This window comes from Macrosteles quadrilineatus, unplaced genomic scaffold (assembly GCF_028750875.1).
Source record: "Macrosteles quadrilineatus isolate MER2022 unplaced genomic scaffold, UCM_ALF_1.0 Scaffold_5__1_contigs__length_97177068, whole genome shotgun sequence".
Classification (NCBI taxonomy): Eukaryota; Metazoa; Arthropoda; class Insecta; order Hemiptera; family Cicadellidae; genus Macrosteles; species Macrosteles quadrilineatus.
In genome coordinates, this window is record NW_026542598.1 from 42,560,389 (window position 1) to 42,580,414 (window position 20,026).

Below are 20,026 nucleotides of genomic sequence, written 5' to 3' on the forward strand. Positions count from 1 at the left end.
CATTAGGTTGGTAGCGTTTCGGGACCATTGAATAACCATTAAAGGTTGAACAACTGCCCAATCTTGAGTTCCTCAGGTACACTCTAGTCAGAGATAGTGTGGAAATGTTGACTTTTGAACAACTCGAGTGTTGAAAAACCAAGTACAAAGTACTAAATTATAGCTACCTTTCCAATAGCAGCCGTAGAGTTCCACCCTCATACAGACAGTGCGACGGTGATAGCTGTATGGGACGAATCTAACCCGCGACGCCCAGATGGGAGGGTCTAACTCCCTCTTGGCTTCCAGGTATGTGTTGGTGTTACCTGTGATAACCTGGGGGGAATTACGGTGATTAGATAATGGTAAAATTGGTAATATAAGGCACAAAGTACATCATGTAGACACTCTCAAGTGAGTTAGGGTAGAAAATACATTTTTTGAGAAAGTGATGAACAATAGTAGTTTACTTTCAGCTATTTTTCATGTAACTAAAATTACATAAATGTATACCGTTATAAAAAAAGTTTTGTATTGTTTCCATCTTGAATTACTAAGAGCCATTTGAAAACTAAATTATTTGAAATTCTAAAAAAATGATTTCTAGAAAAAAAAAATTCTGATCAATACTTTTCCAATCTTAAAGTAGACCTAACTTTTGCACACCTCTTTATATAAATGTTTTAGGTTTTTTGTAAAATCTTTCCCACGGCAATTTTTCTGTTTCCAGTCTAACAGTTGAACACAAACATCTTCCTAGCAAAAACAATGCAATTCCCCTATACAACAATACAACAACCCTATATGAAGAATAATAAAGCCACTAGTGGAAATTTTTCATGAGCACCAAACCCACGAACTCTGTTGCGGAAAAATACCGTCAAAGTAGGTCTCATGGGGGCCAAAACAGCCACGTGTAGGGCAGCATGTCAGGAATAATAAAGGAGCAATGTACCGGTACAGGGGTGTCTGTCCGGCGGGGGAGTATTGTAGACGTCCCTGAGGACGTGCATTGAAACCCGGTGAAAGGCCGCATTCAGCACTGAAAGGCCTCATTATTATGAGAGCGAGTCCGTACAAAAGGGAAATACCAACTGAGTTTCCGCTCCTTAACCCTTCCGTTGCTCACCTTTGTAAACGCTCTCGGGAATAGAATGAAAAAGTGCGGTCAAAAAAGTGTGGGAAATTTTAAGGTTGTTGTTTTGAGCGATTCAATGGTGAACTTTAAATATGATTTATTGATTCGAAATGTGATATCAATGTGAATAACAGAAGTGGCCAGACTTAAAAGTCAATAAACCATGTTTAAGAACGTAAACATAATATTTTATTATTTATATTCTCTAATAAATTTTTTATTTGTTTTGTACACTCAACCACAGAACAAAAATTAGACAGAAGCTCCACGTGATAGCTAAACATCGTTAATAGTGTATTCTTCATTCTGTGATCAAACTAAACCACTAGCCTAAATGTTTATTTCCGAATTAATAGTTAAGGCGAATCCCTAAAACTTTTAAATTTGTTAACAGAAATCATGGTGATTTATCTTTGATTGCCAACGTAGTCCAATGTACAAAATTAAAAATCTTTATAGTTACTATGGCCAACATTATTACATTATTACATTATTTCATTTTACCATTGTGATGGTAAATGTTCGCAATAAACCTTAAATCAATATCATTATTTATTTGGCTTTGTTGCTAACTATTTAGTTGCGAAAAACGTTAAAACATTTTTACTATGGAGCATTGGGAGGAGGGGGCATATTGGTGTTAAGTTGTTCGTTTTGGCTAGCGGGTGCTATATCCTATATGAAACATTATCCCAATATTTTATCGTATAAAATGTGGCAATATTTTCCTAACAACAATCAAATCGTCATCTTAGCAAAAATTTACCTTTAGAATTTCCAAATTAGTTATACCAACCTCTTCTCCCTTGACGTCCCGGTATCTAACCCACTTCCCTAGTCTCGGCCTCCAGTACTCCAGGAGGTAGGCCTCCGCGAACTCCTGTCCCTGGCCGTTCCCGAACCTCCCCTGGGTCTCCACAGCGGTGATGACGTGGACCTTGTGGAGGTCGACCTCTAGCCACTCCGTAGGTTCAGTGGTCACCTGGTGTTTTGGACACCAAGCACCTCCATGGCTCTCCCCACGTAACCTACAGGAACATAGAGGAACAGTAGAGGTAAATAGGGGAACATGGAGGAACATTAGAGAAACATTAGTGGAACATAGAGGAGCATTAGAGGAACATGTAGGGACATGTAGGAACATGAAGGAACATTAGAGGAACATTATAGGAACAAAATTGGAACATTAGACGAACATTAGAGGAACATGGAGTTGATATACAATATACAATTTATGGATGTATAGCTATAGTTTAATTCTCGCCTGCTTGCCAAGAAGACGCTGAAAATATAAAAAAAGGTTCGTTACACGATAAAAAATGGTCATCACTAAATAACCACCAGATTTTATAGTCAGTGACGTGGCTACCACAAAGCACCTCATTCCACTTTCATCATTGATTCATATTTGGATCTACTGTAAAACTTGTTGCTCCGTTATAAAAAAAATTAATACTTTAATTTAATACTTTATTACGAAATGACGACCATACGAATGTAGGTATCTTAAGCCAAGTATGAATGGTGAGTGTAGGATGATTGGCGCGATCTTGTAATCTTGTTAGTGACTACGGCCAACATGTTCCTTAGACTCAAAAAAACTGTTAATTAATAGCCCATACAGCCAATGACAACTAAGAGACCCACAGATAGTGGATCCGAACCAAATTTTTGCCTTGTAATTTACGAATATGTCAAACAATGTTACAAACATACACATACATGTTATGTTTACATGTTAAACAAACAGACAATTTTAAATTTGCTTCTTATCACAAAGACTTACAAAACTGTGTAAGTCTAACTATTCGATTATTTAATTATTCGATTTTATTACATTGTTGGCTTTAAACTCAACTGAAACGTTTTCATAACTTAAAAACGTTTAGTAAAGCTTACAAAAACCAAAGACCTCAAACTCGACGTAAATCCACGTCCCATAAACCAAAGGGATTAATTATAAAAGATTTCAATAACGGAAGAAATCGCGAAGAGTTGAACAAATGAAAACGACCCTGGCAATAAATGTCTAATGAATCTCTGTGGGATAAACGATCCAGCGAAATAAATCACAACTCGACGAGGGCTGAATAGGTAATTCGAGCCAGACTTAACTCTTTCTTTCAACGGCAGATTTTATAATCAGATCACAAAGATTGTCCGCGTTTATTACAACCGAACGGCGAAATGGCGATGGTTCAATATGGCCTTTTTAATTTCCGCTATCAGACGCCATTATGGATGTCTGGAGGCTCCATTTCCGCAATGTAACGCACCTCGTTTTGTCCTCAAGAAGTTTTTGCGAAGAGATTTTTCCAAAATTGCGCGAGTTTTGCCGGGATTTAATGATGAAATATCGCCTCCAGCGCTATATTTACTTTTCTTTAACTAAGTTCATTTACTTTACGTCAACATTTTTCTTTCTCTTGCCTTGCAATATTGAAACGTCTAGTTTGTTATAATTGTAATCTTTGCTCAATGGTAACAACTGATGTTTTTTACTTTGTGATGTATTTTGTAATTTGCTTGTATATTGTGGATGGCTTTTTAATGAACACGTGTTACAAGTCTTTTGTTTACTTTTTCCTTGTTATTTTGTTGAACCAACATGTTTACTTGGCAACCCATAAGGCCGATGTTACAAAATGTTGACATTAAAATCAGTTTTTTACGTAATTCGATTTTTGTTAGCAGTTTTAACGGCAATAAACACGTTTGTAGGCCATTTAACTGAACATTTAAAGGAAATCGTCGAAGCCATTTTCGAGATCTTTGTGCAAGCATAGAAACACACATTGCTCATAAAGGTATATGATAATAATTAGCGGTCATTGGATGTGAACATTCAGTGAAATCAAAACCCGTCATAAGCACAGTTGATCACCAAGAATAATTATGTTATAAAATTAGTGAAAATAAATCAATATACCAAAATCATGCACGTTTTGCACAAGAGATCTGCTAGTTATAAACGATAAACCATAAACCCTGATATTTACCTGCCAAATTGAGGACCGACATTGCCAGAGTCGAAGGAGGAGGAGGCAGATATGTCGATGTTAGGGATCGCCCCTGACTCCATCCCTAGAGGCTGGACACATTGTGCTGAAACATAACAAAGTAACAGGTTACAAAGAGGAACTGTGATTGTACAGGATTTAACAGTTGTGATAAACCCTAGTAACAGGTTACAAAGAATGGTTGAATAGTATTAAACTGTTGTAACACAAGTAGCAGGTAACAAAGAGGAACAGTGATTGAACAGTATTAAATTGTTGTAACAAACATTAGTAACAGGATGCAAAGAGATGTAAACAGTGATTTAAAACAGTGATTTAAAAGTAATAAACTGTTGTAACAAACACAAGTAACAGGTTACAAAGAGTGACAGTGATTGAAAAGTATTTAACAATAGTAACAGGTTACAAAGAGAAACAGTGATTGAAAAGTATTTAACTGTTGTCACAAACATTAGTTAACCAACTTACATATTACAAAGAAGGACAGTGATTGGAAAGTATTAAACTGTTGCGACAAACATTAGAAACAGGTCACAAAGAAGAACAGTATTTGAAAAGTATTAAACTTTTGTCACAAACATTAGTAACAGGTTACAAAGAGGAATAGTAATTGAAAAGTATAAAACAGTTGTAACAAACCTAGTAACAAATTGCAAGCGGAACAGTGATTGAAAAGTAATAAACTGATGTAAAACAAGTAACAGGTCACAAAGAGGAACAGGCATTGAACAGTATTAAACTGTTGTAACAAACATTAGTAACAGGTTACAAAGAGGAACAGTGATTTAAAAGTAGTTGTAACAGACAATAGTTACAGGTTACCATGAGGAACAGTAATTGAAAAGTATTATACTGTTGTCACAAACATTAGTAACAGGTTACAAATAGAAACAGTGATTTGAAAAGTAAAACAGTTGTAACAAATCTAGTAACACGTTACAAAGCATGGGACAGATTTCTACGAGTAAAATTTGGGTTCACTATCTGGGTACGTTGGAATAATCAGATTGCACTTTCAGATTAAATTTAACATATTTTCGAAACTTTACTAGAATACCTTTATATAATGTACTTAAATCAGTTTATTATACAATCTCTAACCATAATGTTTTTTTTTAGTTTCTCAAGACTAAAGCTTTGCAAACCCACACAGTATAACGGATAGGCACGGAAACACATTTAGTTGACTTCAGTACATGAAAGAACTACAAACATATCGTGTTTAAAAGGCGTTCCCTTCCGACAGTTTGCACGAAACAAAACCAACAACAGCGGCCTGATAAGGCACGCATGTCCCTTATTCATGGGCGGTTTGTTGAGTTCTCTTACCATAACATTTGCGTCAGCGCTTGTACTTAAGTTGAGGTAAGATTACAAGATGGTTTAAACAAAAGACGGTAGGAAGACAGACTTCATAGATGTTTTGGTCATTCGAAACGGATGATTTGTTTGGCTTTATTGTATCGTTTACTGTACCGTTATTTTTCACCTTTATCGTAGAAACTTAAAAAATAACTTGTAATCTAAAATAGATGCACACTGTATAATATCAATATTATGTTATAGTGACGAAAATTGAAACTACATAGCAATGTGTAATCAAAACTTGTAGTATCCTATATGTTAACCAAAATTACATTTGTATATTTTTTCGCCATTTTTAATATTTATTCTCTACGCCTATTTTTCACCCAGTTTGGGTACTGATTTCATATATAAGGTTCCCTCCCACCTGAAAACAGGATCGACTTTCATATCCTGAAACGTCATGAAACCCGTCTTTATGGTGATGTTAGTCCACAATAATACTTTCAAACGGATGGGCAATAATTGCGCCAACTGACCTTAAGTGAGGTAGTTGAGTATTCCTGAATTGCGCCAACTACCCCAGGGAGCCACCCGATAGTTCCTTAACTAAGCCTCTTTGACTGTATAATTGAGTAGGTTAGGATAGGGTAGGTTAGGTTAGGATAGGTTAGGTTAGGATAGATTAGGTTAGGTTAGGATGACACGTAAAAAGGGCATTCCTTCTGGCGGCAACTCACCCCTACCTGGCTGGGGCTTGGCGCAACTAAAGAACATTTTTGCGACTCTTAAGGGCATGGCGCAATTAAATAACTCTGTGGCGCAATTAATGCACGACCTTTCGAACAACATAAACTTCCCATCACCCACTATGGAATTCAAACTATTTGTGGTTTCAGCTAGTTGTGGATTTGACTGAATATTCATTATTTAAATCCTAACGGATTAAAGAGTCACCTACAATCGGACAGTGGCCTCCCCATCTTAACTAATTGATTAATTGATTAATTGATTAATTTAGAATTGAGTGGTGGAATAGACAAAAACTGCATTACCACGACACCACATGTGACAATGCTTTACAATTACACAACTCCATGTTTCCATGTGGATACATCCGTGTTGCTAGGGCGGAATAAATTAAAGCATAATCTTTGGAAGAGCGTGAAAGCGACAACACCACGCACCAGCAACAATGGTGATAAAAACAGCTGATTACAGACAATGGCCGTCATTAGAAACGGCGGCCAGCGCGGCATATTGACAACTCTGTATTGTTGTGGCGGGAAATAAAACACTAGACGGAATAAATTATTTGGGTACAGAGACGTCTGAAAATTACTTGTACCTGTATTTTTAAGGGATGCGGGCTGTTTGTGTTGTATACCCTCGCCGCAGCAAACCTGCAAACTAGGCGAATTGTCATTTGTCTAGATTTTGACTGCAGTTTTTTTTCTTAAACGAGTCAGATTTATCTGTTTAAATACATTATGCTTTTTGCGACAGGAAAGGGGTAAATTAGCTTTGTTTTGTTATATGTTAATAGTATGAAATAAATACATTTTATAAATTTTAAAAAATGTATCCATAAACACTCTAAATACGACAGTTGACTCTTTGTTTTCATAAATAACATAAGCATTTCAAAAGTACAGTTTTTGGGTATTTATCAGCAACATTTAGTTGTACAATGACGCATGCTCCAAAGTACTAAGTTGTTTTTTAGCTCTACATGATAGCTGTAGTAAAAGTTGGGGACTTTTTATATTTCAAGTGTACCTAAAGATTTAGAAAATCCAAATTTAAACAGTTTTAAGCCCCATAACATCCCGTTCTCAATAACTGATCTTGATGGCTCCTGAATTCATTTAATTGTATCAACCCCAACATGCAATGTTGAACGCAGTTTTCTAAATGGTGGTGTATCTCGTAAACTAAAATATGCAGATCGTAAAATTGATACAGCTGTTAATTAAAAGCCCATACAGCCAACGGCAACTAAGGAGCCTACAGTTAATAGTGGAATCCAAACCACATTTTCCCCTTGTAATTAACGAATTGGTAAAATTACAGTATCAGGATAGTCGTAGTACTCACTAGTGCAGACGTTAATCCACACCAGGGAACATCGCATCCACAGTGCATGCCTATAAACATCCACAATTCGTGACCTAGTAGCTGTATTACAGGATGACGGCACCGTCCCAGTCATATTGAACATCTAGGGCTAACGTGTAATCGAAAACAGTTTACTTTTTAAACGTGTATTCTGTCCTTGGATAAAGCAAAGCGTCCTTTTCCTCAGTTTTAAAATAATAAGCATGTAAGCAAGTGGAATTTGTATAATTAAGTTAATAAATAAATCATTATAACAAAAAAACTATTTCTGTCCCCAGTTTGCATGAACAAAACCTGTTGCACCTAAGGGTGGCCTGGCTACCCCCAGGATATTAGCGCGCCCAAGATGTTTTTAGTTGCCGCAAGACTGGTTAAGGAAGTTGTTGGTCGGGAGGAGGGATTGTGGCGGTTTTCCAACAGCCAATTCTAGACGCACAAATCAAATTGCTCGCTGAGGTCCTAATGTATTCAGCCGGGACAATATCACAATCGTTGAATGTCAAACTCGGGTATTCAGCGTCTTGGGCTTCCTGTTGGGGGATGTTGCTTAACAATGGTGGAGGAGCTACTTATGGAATGTGACGCAACGGATATCATTGGGTTTGCTAATATGATTTACTTGACGTGCAAAAATTCCCTATAGCTTTACATTTTACACTCATATTTATCGATGTTGACCTATTTCCATTTCAATTCGTATTTGGATCTATTGAGGAAATTAGGTTATATGAACTAACCTGTTCAGTAAATGAAAGAAAAAACAAAAACGTTTTGCTGTTATTCTAACAAGTGTTAAAAAGTATATCAATAATTTTTAAAGTAACAGAAATTTGGATCGTTTTACAACCTACATAACAGTAACCTTGACAAAACTGACAAAATCCCCATTAAGGCCCCTAACTCAAGTTTAAGTGGCAATCTCCGATCAGGATTAAAATAATCTCCCAATATCTAAGATGAAGCCATTACTCCTATCGAAAACTACAAAACTTAAATCTCTCCAAACAAGAAATAGATGAGAAGATAATATATGGATGATCCGCTGCCACAGAGGCGTCGAAGATTAAAAGCCCAGACTTAGTAATTCCCTACTATTTGGACCCGACGGCCGACGGAGCCGATTACGGGGAATTATTCCGCAAAATTCCCAATTAGGAGGTAAGTGGCGGACTCGAACCCGCGGCTCTCTAACCAGACCGTTAATGAACACCTCGGGATGGAAATCGGCGTCCTCGAGCATCCGCTATTATCTGCGGCAGGTGTGGCAGCTGATGATAACAAGGTACTTTTCGTCCTTACACCGGTTGGCAGCACTGCTAATACAGCCCTCATTATACAGTTGGTAACTACCTGCGTCTACTCAGCGCTTTCAAATCTTCTGAAGACACATTTCGTAGATGAGAATTGATTTCCTCTGATCTGCTTGTTTCCATTATGGCTATTTAGCCTCCAGATTATGGGTAAACTTTGAAATTATGTAAATATGTGCTTATGGCGGTTTGTCTCAGCATTGCCACTGAGGACGCCTCATCGTAGTGACGAAATGTCTAGTTTTGCACATATTGTGAATACCAACTTGACGCGGCTCTCACCCAAAGATCTAGAATTCAGTGATGACACCGGTAGCTTAAACCTGAGAATGAAGATTGCTAATGGTGGTAACTTGAAATTTCACATAGCAGCATGTACCGCCGCTTCGGTCACATCGTTAAAACGTAGGTCTTGCCATAGACAAAAGGAATTAAATCCTTTTTTCTATGGTCATGCAAAACCAGATGACTTTTCAAGTTTACTTTTATCGTGTTCCCAAGTGTATCCGAATTGGTCTGTGGTCAGAGGGTAGTTTTTGGACATCCAAACTGATCCGGGGGTATGGCATGTGTTGTGTATCTTTGTATGTTTGTCATCTTTCCAGGGGTTATTACGGGTGGAACATAGAGATTTTCATGTTGCATGTCTTTTGCTTTTCTATGCTCTCTAAGTCCTAAGTCTAGTTATGCTGAACGGTAGCTCAGTAGTTTTAGTGTTTGCATAGCAATCAAAAGGGCTTTGGTTCGATCCTGAGAAAATGTGTAACATTTTAATGGTTCAAAACTTGACCCAGCTGTCCTTGACCATTAGGCTTATTAGGATCCTGGCTAATGAAACAGCTGATCTTAGTCAGTAACAAAGCTACACAGATCATCTCACACATTCTGGTTTAAATACGGGGTCGGCCGCTTAGAAAACGACCTCCTCCAGCATTGGTTTAGCATTAGCGCGCAGGTCGTTTTCTAAGCGGCCGAACTATAGTGGCGTTCCCATCTCAATTGATGATGGTGGTAATGATAATGATAATGGTGTTCTAGAACTCTCAAAAAATTGAAAGATTAAGTATAACTTCTACTAATTGCTAAGTTACTTACTCGTGTCCAGGGCAGAGGACGAGTGTGTGTAGATTAGAAGCAGAACTAGTTGCAACATGTTGCATCCTCTACACCATCCTGGCTGCAACAAACACAATCAGCTGATTATAATGAGTCACATAGAGATTCAACAAATATATAATGACGTGGATTAAAATGATTGATTAAACTTATAGATTCGTCGACTTATTCATACGCTGTTGTCAGTTTCTGGTATATTTCTTCCTGGTCCCGGTGCAGTTGGTAATAAATATGACATTCACTATTGGATACTGAACTAGACTTCCTATCTTTATGGACCAGCTGTATACATTTGTTATTAAAAAATAACGTACTGTAGTTGTGTGAGCTCGGCTCAGAATGCGATAGTGTCTTAAATTCTGTTTCATACCTTATTTTTTGTTGCTGACCAGGTTGATGGGTCATTTCAGTTGCTATAACTCATGATTAAGCCTTTCCCTAAGTTCGACTTCGTAAATATTTGTGTATTTGAAAGAATTTAGTAATTTAGATCAGCGCATTCTGTCGGTGGCTCACATCAACTATGACCTCACATCAACTACGACGATTTTGATCAAAAATAATCTGGCTACAAATTTAACATGGGGATGGAGTATATTATTTTAGGTTTTTGTCGCAATTTAACCATCTTTAAAGCTATTTTGGCAAAATAAAACGCTGTTAGTAATGGCTGATATGTTTAAACAGTTAACTGTTAAGTAAACATTACAATTTATTATACGACTAATACATTTCTAAAATAAAAATGCAACTTATTTGCACAACAGTTTCAGAATAATGTAATAACGCTCATTTCAAACCCTCATTATCTCAATCAATATCCAATTAAACCAAACGGTTGGAATATCAAAACGAATGACATTCAGTCGAGTGGAAGTAGATCTGCCAATACGGTTTAATTCAGCATTAATTAAAACCTAATAATTACTATATGTCAGTTCAATGCTGCCTTTTAAAATGTATTGATCCGCATAAAATGTTGAACTAACTATTATCAGTACGAACTTTTCAGCTATTATAATTTCATTAAACTTGGGATTAGGGACTTTTCATTTAAAAAATTAGTCTTTAAAACAGAAAATTATAGTGATTTTATCAAATAAAGATGATATACAGTTTGAAAACGAAAATGTTTGACCTAAACTTATTTTTTTCAATCGAAGGGAACGTTTTCAAGTAAAAAATGTTTGAAATGCTTATTGCAAAAACGTTTTTTTTTATTTCAGCTACAGTAAAAATAAAACTTTTATAAATATGTGGGTAATTAGAATATATATTTAACATTCAACTGATAAAGGAACTGTGTAACATATAATTCTGTTACATACCTAAATCACATTTTCTGACATAGGTATACACGTACAAAGGTATAGCATATAAACAAACGTAGTAAGTAGAAATTGGCTTATCATTCTTTTAGAATATTTAATACTCAATTCTAGAGGGATTTGCACCTTTACGCTAAAACCTATTTTACAATCCCAATGCAAACATTTAAATGCTCTCACTGGACTAAAGAGAATAAATTCTCAATGTATTTTACCCATTTAAATACTACCAACTTTAAATAGTTAAGCTAACGAACAAAATACATAAAACGGTTCAACTACAAATCACAATTGAAAAAAAAAAAAACAGTTGTATCACGTAAAAATGTAACCCCAAGAAAATGGTTAACCAATATTCACCGACTACTTTAATCCTACTAAGTAACACACTGTAAAAGTATAAATGAGAGAAATTTGCAAAAATTTGATTTTATAATAACTTTCCAAGCAGGTTAAGCATCATTAACTGATGGATCATTACGGAAGATCCCTCAGTCATTATAGGCAGCCATCAATCTCACAAGAAACCGCCTTAAACACAACTAATGCCAATAATTACCAGGATTACCTCCTCCTCTGATGAGGTTTTAAAATGTGTTATTAGCAGAGTTGTGTTCATAATTTATTGTGATGATGGAAAAAACACCCACGTGTGCCGTGCTACTTTGTAAACTGAAACACTATCTGACGATACAAGGTAGATAAATATTTTTAATGAAGAAATAATAATAATTTGAATTTAACAAAGGTATATTAAGTACAATTTCTTGACAGAGTGATTTCTTTTGTAGAGTAGGGCGCCTCTTCTGATAAATGTAGTTGTTGATAAGACAAATACATTTTTTCTTTTTAGAGGTATATTACTATTATACGTATTTTCAAGTGCAAACCAAAGTATTTTTTTAAATGCACAAATAATATTATAGGTTAAAAAACCAAAAAGGCATTTAAGGGTTTAACGTATATGTATCCCTTGTGTATACAAAACTTGTATGGAAACTGTTAGGTAATATGTTGAAAAATTAACACAGAAACATAAACTTATAAATTGATTAAAACCAAACATATTTATGGTGTAGTGCATCTCAAATAGCAACGGACTTGCTAAAGATTATTTTAGGTTTTCTATGCTTTTCAACGTAAAACTTATACATTTTCATGGTGTTTACAAGACATTTTATTGTAAAGCATGAGTGTCGAAATGTATAATTAACTGGTTTAGAAAATTTCATTAGCGAAGAAAATAATGGTCATAGGTAAATAATAACATTTTAACCTAAACATTCTTCTAAGTACTTTAACTAAACATTACAATTACTTGAGTTGAAAACGCAAAATTGCTATTACAGACCTACGGTTATAAACTCCTTTGACATTTGAATGTTTATAACTTTTTTGAGAAGAAATTCTCCTTCGACTCAACAACTTGCCATGTCGGCACGACCTGCTTATCATCGGCTACAATCTCACGCGATTTTCAAACTACGGAAAGGAGAGAAGAAAATGACTTTGCAGTAATGGCTAAAAAACAATGATTATGATTGGTATAGTAATGCATTATTTATAGCTCATTTTTCACCATTACTCATTTACCTTACTTAACCTGAGTTGTATTGTTACATGGAAATCGTAAAAGAAATTGTTATATTACAATGTGTTTTGGTTGGGTAGCTGAGTGGTTACAGTGCTCGCCTAATCACAAGGTTGTCGGTTTGATCCTGAGAAAAGTCAGTAGCTTTTTGATGGTTCGAAACTGGACCCAGCTGTCCCTGATTATTGGGCTTTAAAAAGATTATCCTGACTAATGAAACAGCTGATCTTAGTCAGTAACAAAGATGCACAAATCATCTCACACCATTCTACACTTATCCTTCACTCATTTGGGTTAAAATACGCACCTAGTTAGGTGGCGTACTCATTTCAATTAATTGAATTAATTAGTGTAATTTTTTCGTTATTTTAGCGAATTTCCCATATAGGGGAATAATAATAATTTATTGTTACATTAACTTTATAGGCATAATAGGATAAGTCCGACAAAGAAAAAAACTTTTACACTTACTACTAACGGTAAAATCGGTATTCAGACTTACTTTCGTGTTTTCATGTGTTTCTTGTGTTCGTGGTTCGACAATGCTTTCAAACAAAAACTCATTTAGGACTAAACCTTACCTGTTCTCACCTATCCTAGCTTAACTTATCCTGACACAAACTATCCTACCCAACCTATCCTAACCTATCCTAACCCAACCTACCCTAACCCAACCTATCCTAACCTAACCCATCCTGATCTAACTGTAGAGAGGGGCTCTCTTTCTCACGCATGAACCATCCCTCTAGAGCTGGTTTACTAAAAATAATTTACCCAAAAAATAATTTACCCTAAAAAATAGGTTTATTACCCTTCGAAACATACCTGGTCGTACTACTGTTTTCTTGTATTAGAATAACAGATTTCACCACCCCTTATTATATTTCCCTTTTCAACTTCACTCAGTAACAGCCATTCACATCAAAGACTAAACTAGTTCTACAACACTATTATACATACATTTACAGTGTGTTTTATGTTTAAAAGTTTTGAAATATGGACAATATGCGCTTTTTTTGTTGCAAAAAATGTTATAGGCCTAAATAAATGTTACTAAATATATTTTTTTTTACGAAATACAGTTTTTACACTGTTCGAAGACACTCGCCATCACAATTTTCTGTTTATTTTCTGAACAACTTCGGGGATCAGGAATTCCATTACACCCGCCTACCTTTTATGACACAGGTGGGATAGACGGAGTTGAATAAGGAAAGACGAAAGGAACGAATGAAATAAGACTTCTCCTTTCTAGACTCCCCCTCGAGTGTAACTCAAGTTCATGAAGAAATAGCTAGGTTCTAGGTAGGGAGCGCCGTACTGATAAATATTTTATACACTACTTTCTCCTTGTAGCTTTTTGGTCTTAAAAACGTCTCTGAGGTTTGTCACGATATCTTCTATCTATCTATATATTGAATTCCGAAAAGCGAATCGGTCGCCACGAAATATTTTGAGCTAGGAAAATGGTAGCTATTGAGGATTAATTTTAAAGCTAAAAGGTCCTAAGACGGTGGGAAAAATATCAGAAGTTAGTGTCAAAAATTTCCCCTGCTCTGCCCCACAGGCCGTTAAAGATACAGTCGTTTTCTATTGGAAGTACTGCTACAGTGTTTCTATAAGCTCTTTTGAATATACCAGCTGATTTAAACATTGCGTATTTGTTTGTTTATTGATTTTAGTGTTCTGTTTTTAGGTTAGAATGATAATGCAGTGTTGAAATGTATCGTTTTTATGGTACGCAGGTTGGGTAGGCATAAAACAAGTTGCACTTCTTTTTATCAATGGTTGTTATAATGTTGTGTGTGTAATTGGTTGTAAATGTTGGATATATGTGTATGGAAAAGCTGTAAGGTATTGTTTATAAGGAACTGATTGCTTCCAAAATCCATCAACAAAATAGGTGAAATACCAATATCGAAGAGTGTTTTCAAAAATAAAAGCAAAATTCCCTTGTGCAGAATATTTAATTCTTTGGTGACAATGTATATTTAAAATCCGGAAATTAGTTTTATGCTACATATTTGAAAGTATTAGGGATCGTTCCCCTTAAAATGCATACTATTATTTTCAAAATAAAACGAGCAGTCTTATCTTTCAGCCCAAGGTCGAAGGAAAAGAAGAAACCAATATAACGTCTCCCCTCTACCGAAAACACAACTGTTTGTAAAACGTTTAATGAAACTGCTTTGGACAAGAAAATAAACGAAGACTTCTTCTTATGTTACTATAGGCCTCCCTAGTATATTTTCCTAGGAATATTTTACCGTATATTCCTAATGTTCTTGCCCATTAGATACTATAGGACTATAGGCCTACTTTTGGGAAGGAAATAATCTCCAAAACACAACAGTTAATTACAACAATAAGAAGATGAATGAAATAATGCGATTCTAAAAAAGCACATATATCAAGTTAACATGTAAGCTAAAATGTAGGCTAAATTGATACGACAAAACCACATACTTCAAAAATTTGATAAAATAGTGCCAAGAACGTAAACACTTTATATAATCAGAACCATCGATGCGGAATCTGGTACATTACGTTATTGGGGCGGTTTATGTATTTGTTTGTCCCGCAGGGCGGCAAACAAATATATTCCGCTATAAAGAATCTCAGACATTAATTACATCTTGTTTTTGTTCCACCTATGCAATACGTTCTTGCGGATATTGTGATTTACGATTCGGTTTGAAGCTGTTGAAATTTGTATTTCCTTAAATTGTTTAGGTTTACAAATTAAAATTACTTTAATGATCAAACAGTACAACAATTGGAGCCTCTTTAAATATGGATATTGTTTTTGGTTACGACTTAATGGCGAAAATCGTTGTAATGTGTAAATTTAACAGGATGCTTTCATTATTTGTATTACGGGGGTGAGTGTAGTTGGAATATAAAATTTAATTTGTTTCAAAAACTGTTACTCGTTCCTAACAAAGATTAAGCTATAAGGGAGTGCGTTATTACAGTACCACAACTAAGGGAGTATTATTTATTCCCATGTATGTGATTATATTTATTCCCTTCTGTGGATATACCTTGTGGATTGCTCTGCCTAGTGGTTAGAGTTTTGAACTTCAATGCAGGAAAGACGAGTTCAATCCCCGACTTAACCTCAGAAATACTAAGGGCCTCAGGATTTCTAAAGGTCATCTTTGGTCTTTATAGTGAAATTCCACTGTCGTTGATAAAATGAAATAAATTTAGAAAATATATATGAAATATATATATTGTTATATCCTATTAATCTGTGGGTGCTGAGGGTAAATCACAGTTCTACTCTTCATTACTACTTATGTATGTTCAACTTATGCCAAAATAGATTAGAAAGAAGAATTCGATCAGTTTGTCCTAAAATGATCACCAAACGTTGACGTTAGAGAACAAAATAAGAAACCAAACTTTTTCGGTCGCAACAGCTAAAACCACTCACTAAATGTGCATGTTAGGGGGTTTTTTACCTTTATAATTTTCCCCCCAACCCTTGACTTGTCATTTCTCACGTTGACCCTGACCGTGTGGTTCCGTGTCGGTAGCATCGATCTTAGCGCCACTACCGCACCTAGCGGCGCCCCTAGGTACCTCGTCTGGCACGGCAACTGAACATAATTAATACACTTTTACTGTGCTTGTAAAAAAATATAGTTTTTAAGGGAGTTTTGATCATTTGTAATTATTGACTTTCGAAAATGAAGAAGACGTTCCATTTGAATCGGCGAGACGATTATATTTTGCTACTAGGTATAGGTAGAATATGTTTTTCATAGAGTGGACTTAATTCATTCTATGATTATTGATGGTGACTTAAAGTATGCATTAATCTACTATGAGTAATCATTTCGTTTCGGCTAAGTAAAAGTGTTAGTTTAGGTGTAAGATACCGGTCCTTATCTTATCGCTTTCTGTCCGTGGCTCAGTTGTTGAACTAAGTAAACATTTTACACAATAATTACCCAAAAAACGAATACTCTACCAACAGAACATGTATAAAACAACCTATTGGCTTAAAGAACTTTCATAACAACATAGCCCTTATACTAAGTGGCTTACACATCACTACATGATTAATAGCTTATTCTAACCTATCTTCATACAAAACCTGCGATTAAAAAGTTACTGCTCATTTCCTTGAGAGAAAACAATACGATACACTACTAGTAGTATACTTGATGGAACACTTTAAATTCTTCAATTGCAAACCAATGTCCTTTTTAACAATTTTATTCATACTACTACCATTGACTATACACATAATTCTGTGTATAGTCAATGCTACTACTGAATATAAATTTGTTGACAAATAGAGCACACATTTGTACGGGATAGGCTCAGAGTCATACTGGAATAGGTAGAATTGTTTGATCTGTATATTATATAGAATTTAGAATTATAATTGATAGGTATAATCGTGGTAGTTTAACAAGATTAGGTGATTAATTCTATTTTCATATAGTACTCGTTCCTTAGTTCACTTTGAACTATAATTCTGTTTGAGTAAAACCATTGACTACATATATATGGTACTTATAACCAACACTGTGCTAATCATTCAAAAAGTTGAAAGCAAAAGGCTAGAGTCACTTCAGAGTGTTCAAGGGGCCTCAGTTAGTTTTGGCAGCCAACTTGGCGGGGGCCGAGCTTTGCTGTTATGATTTATGTGATAATTATAACTGACGACTCGTCGGTAATCAGCACGCCGGAAATGTTTTTCTTCTCTGAACAAACAAGCTATGAAATTTGAATACAGCAATGTCCCCTTTGACACACTTCCGGCCAAGTTATAAATATTTTACTGCTCGCCACTTGCACACGGTCGATGGACTTGCTCAAATAGATATACACTATACAGTGATGCTGAAGGAACGTGAACGCCTAATTATGTCAATATTTAAAAAAAATTTGCAAAAATATATTTTCCCTATAGTTTTTCCCCTAGTTACCTGACAATGTGGGCTTCCTTGCACAGAAAGTTGCTAATTTATGCATTTTCTTACTTTTGCCGCACTCATTTTACTTTTGCAGCCCTCTTTTTTTGCCACACTCCAGTATTCCAACCAAACAAAATAAAAAAGTGTGATTTAATTAGGCCCGAAATACGTGTACATAAGCTTGAAAATAAGTTGGCAACAAGATACTACGACTACGATCAGCTAGTACATTTCCAACTTCATTTAATAACCGACAAGGGAATAGTCAATGGTTCAATGCTTGGATTTAACCTAACCTAAAAACGTGTTGTATAGTGTTTGAAAGACTAATCATTTATATGCTTTATAATAACTGTAGGAAAAATATAATGTGTAAAGCGAGTGCAAAGTTCCTTTGCTGCACTCGAGACACTTTCCTTATGTAAACATTTCTTTTATGTACATTATGTGCCACTTCGCGCACTAGTTACACAAATAACTATTAAGAGACGCAACCTTTATTTAACACTATTTATGAAAAATTCACTCCAATCAAAATCTAAAATGTGTATCAATAAAACAGAACGTCAGTTAAAATGGCAAAGGAAGAAGAAATATCTTTGACAACAATATTCTTTGATCATTTATTCGTGAGAGGCATTGGGTTTGCCTCGTTGGTGTCTATAAATAAATATCACTTTTTATATACAATTTTTGAGTTTTCATGTTTTTGTCAAAAATGAAACCAGCCTTGTGCATATAAAATTTTGGTATTATATATGTTTGCAGGGCTAAAAACTAAGGTATTTCCAATTGGCTTACTCTAGTTCATGAAAGATAGTCAGGAGAAATGTAAAGAGAAGCTGAGACCTCTCGTGCCTTTTTCTGTGAATATTGTATGCACTTCAGCTGCTTTTAGGAGATGAACCGAGGAAAACATTCTCCTAATTATTCCAGTGAACAGCTCTTATTTTAGTAGCCAAGTTCGAATAATTGGTCGAAAAACCTAGAAATATATAATCAATTATGGCTTATGTTATGGTATATTCATATTCATGTTCATTTCATAGGGAATTAATACCATCTATGAGCGGATGAGTGTAGAATGGTGTAATGATCAGTGTAGCTTTGTTACTGACTAAGATCAGCTGTTTCATTAGTCAGGACCATTTATTGAAAGCCCACTATAAAATTAATTTAAATTAATTAATTTATCAAGGACACTATAAAATTAATTGTCTTATTTATTACTACGTGTTATTGGAGTAAAACGAGTTATATTATCCTTATGAGTTATCAAATCAGTATAATTTACCACACCAGTATATTAAATTGTAATATAATGAGATAATAACTAACATATAAAAGAACAAAAGTATCGTTTTTTTTGTTTATTTAATTAAATTACTCACTATATTTCGTCTATAATGACATCTTCAAGTGTTTACGTAATTCTTTTCCTAATTACAATGAGTTAATATATCAGTATAATTTAGTTATCATATCAGCAAGACTACCATTTACGTTAAATGTATAATAAATGTCGAACAACCTAAAAAAATATGGATCCTAAGTTTTAAATGACGCGCTAGTATTTAAGATAAACCTCAAGGGTATTTACCATAAACCATAAAGCATCAGGTTTAACACACATTCCCAAATAAGTGTATTTACTATGGGTGTATACTATAAGTATATTACTAATGCTAAGTACAAACAATTGGCCACAAAGGTACATTTACTCCATGTAGCGACAGCATTAAAGAGGTTGTCCCGACCTAACCACGACCCCAAGAATCCCCTCGAATGAAGCTTGGGGTTGGAAACCAATAACAACCCTCCTAGGGTGACACTTATTTGAGGAAAACTAAATAAACCCGTAAAGGTTATAAAAAAACCGGGTGACGTTTCAATTCAATACAAACGTACTAGCCAAAATTACGTTAAGTGAAAATAAACAGGTAAAATGTATCGAAGTTGCAAAGGTTTTCTTGATTTTCCTCTCTTCTGTCAACCGAGCGTTCTGATCAAACAATCTTTGTTGAAACTGCAAGCCTCATTGAATACAGTAATGATTGTGTTCATTCAGCCTTGATTCGCAGCAATTTAGACTGGTTTTTTGTAAAAGATTTTAAAAGAAAACGTTATTAAAATTTGAAGAGCAGTAAGATAAAAAAGTACTGTAGAATTTACTGGATTTTATTTAAT

General features: G+C 35.1%; 1 protein-coding gene across 1 annotated transcript in view; it reads right to left on the reverse strand.

Annotated features, from left to right (window-relative positions):
• LOC128994841 (discoidin domain-containing receptor 2-like) overlaps positions 1-10,042 on the reverse strand; it is a 48,019-nt gene extending 37,977 nt beyond the window's left edge. Inside the window, exons 1-4 of the mRNA XM_054419652.1 lie at positions 9,966-10,042; positions 4,117-4,222; positions 1,914-2,145; positions 168-315 (exon numbers count right to left, since the gene is read on the reverse strand). Coding sequence (XP_054275627.1) covers positions 168-315; positions 1,914-2,145; positions 4,117-4,222; positions 9,966-10,023 — 544 coding nt within the window. The 5' untranslated portion in view covers positions 10,024-10,042. The remainder of the gene's footprint in view (positions 1-167; positions 316-1,913; positions 2,146-4,116; positions 4,223-9,965) is intronic.
• Positions 10,043-20,026: the final 9,984 nt, after the last annotated feature.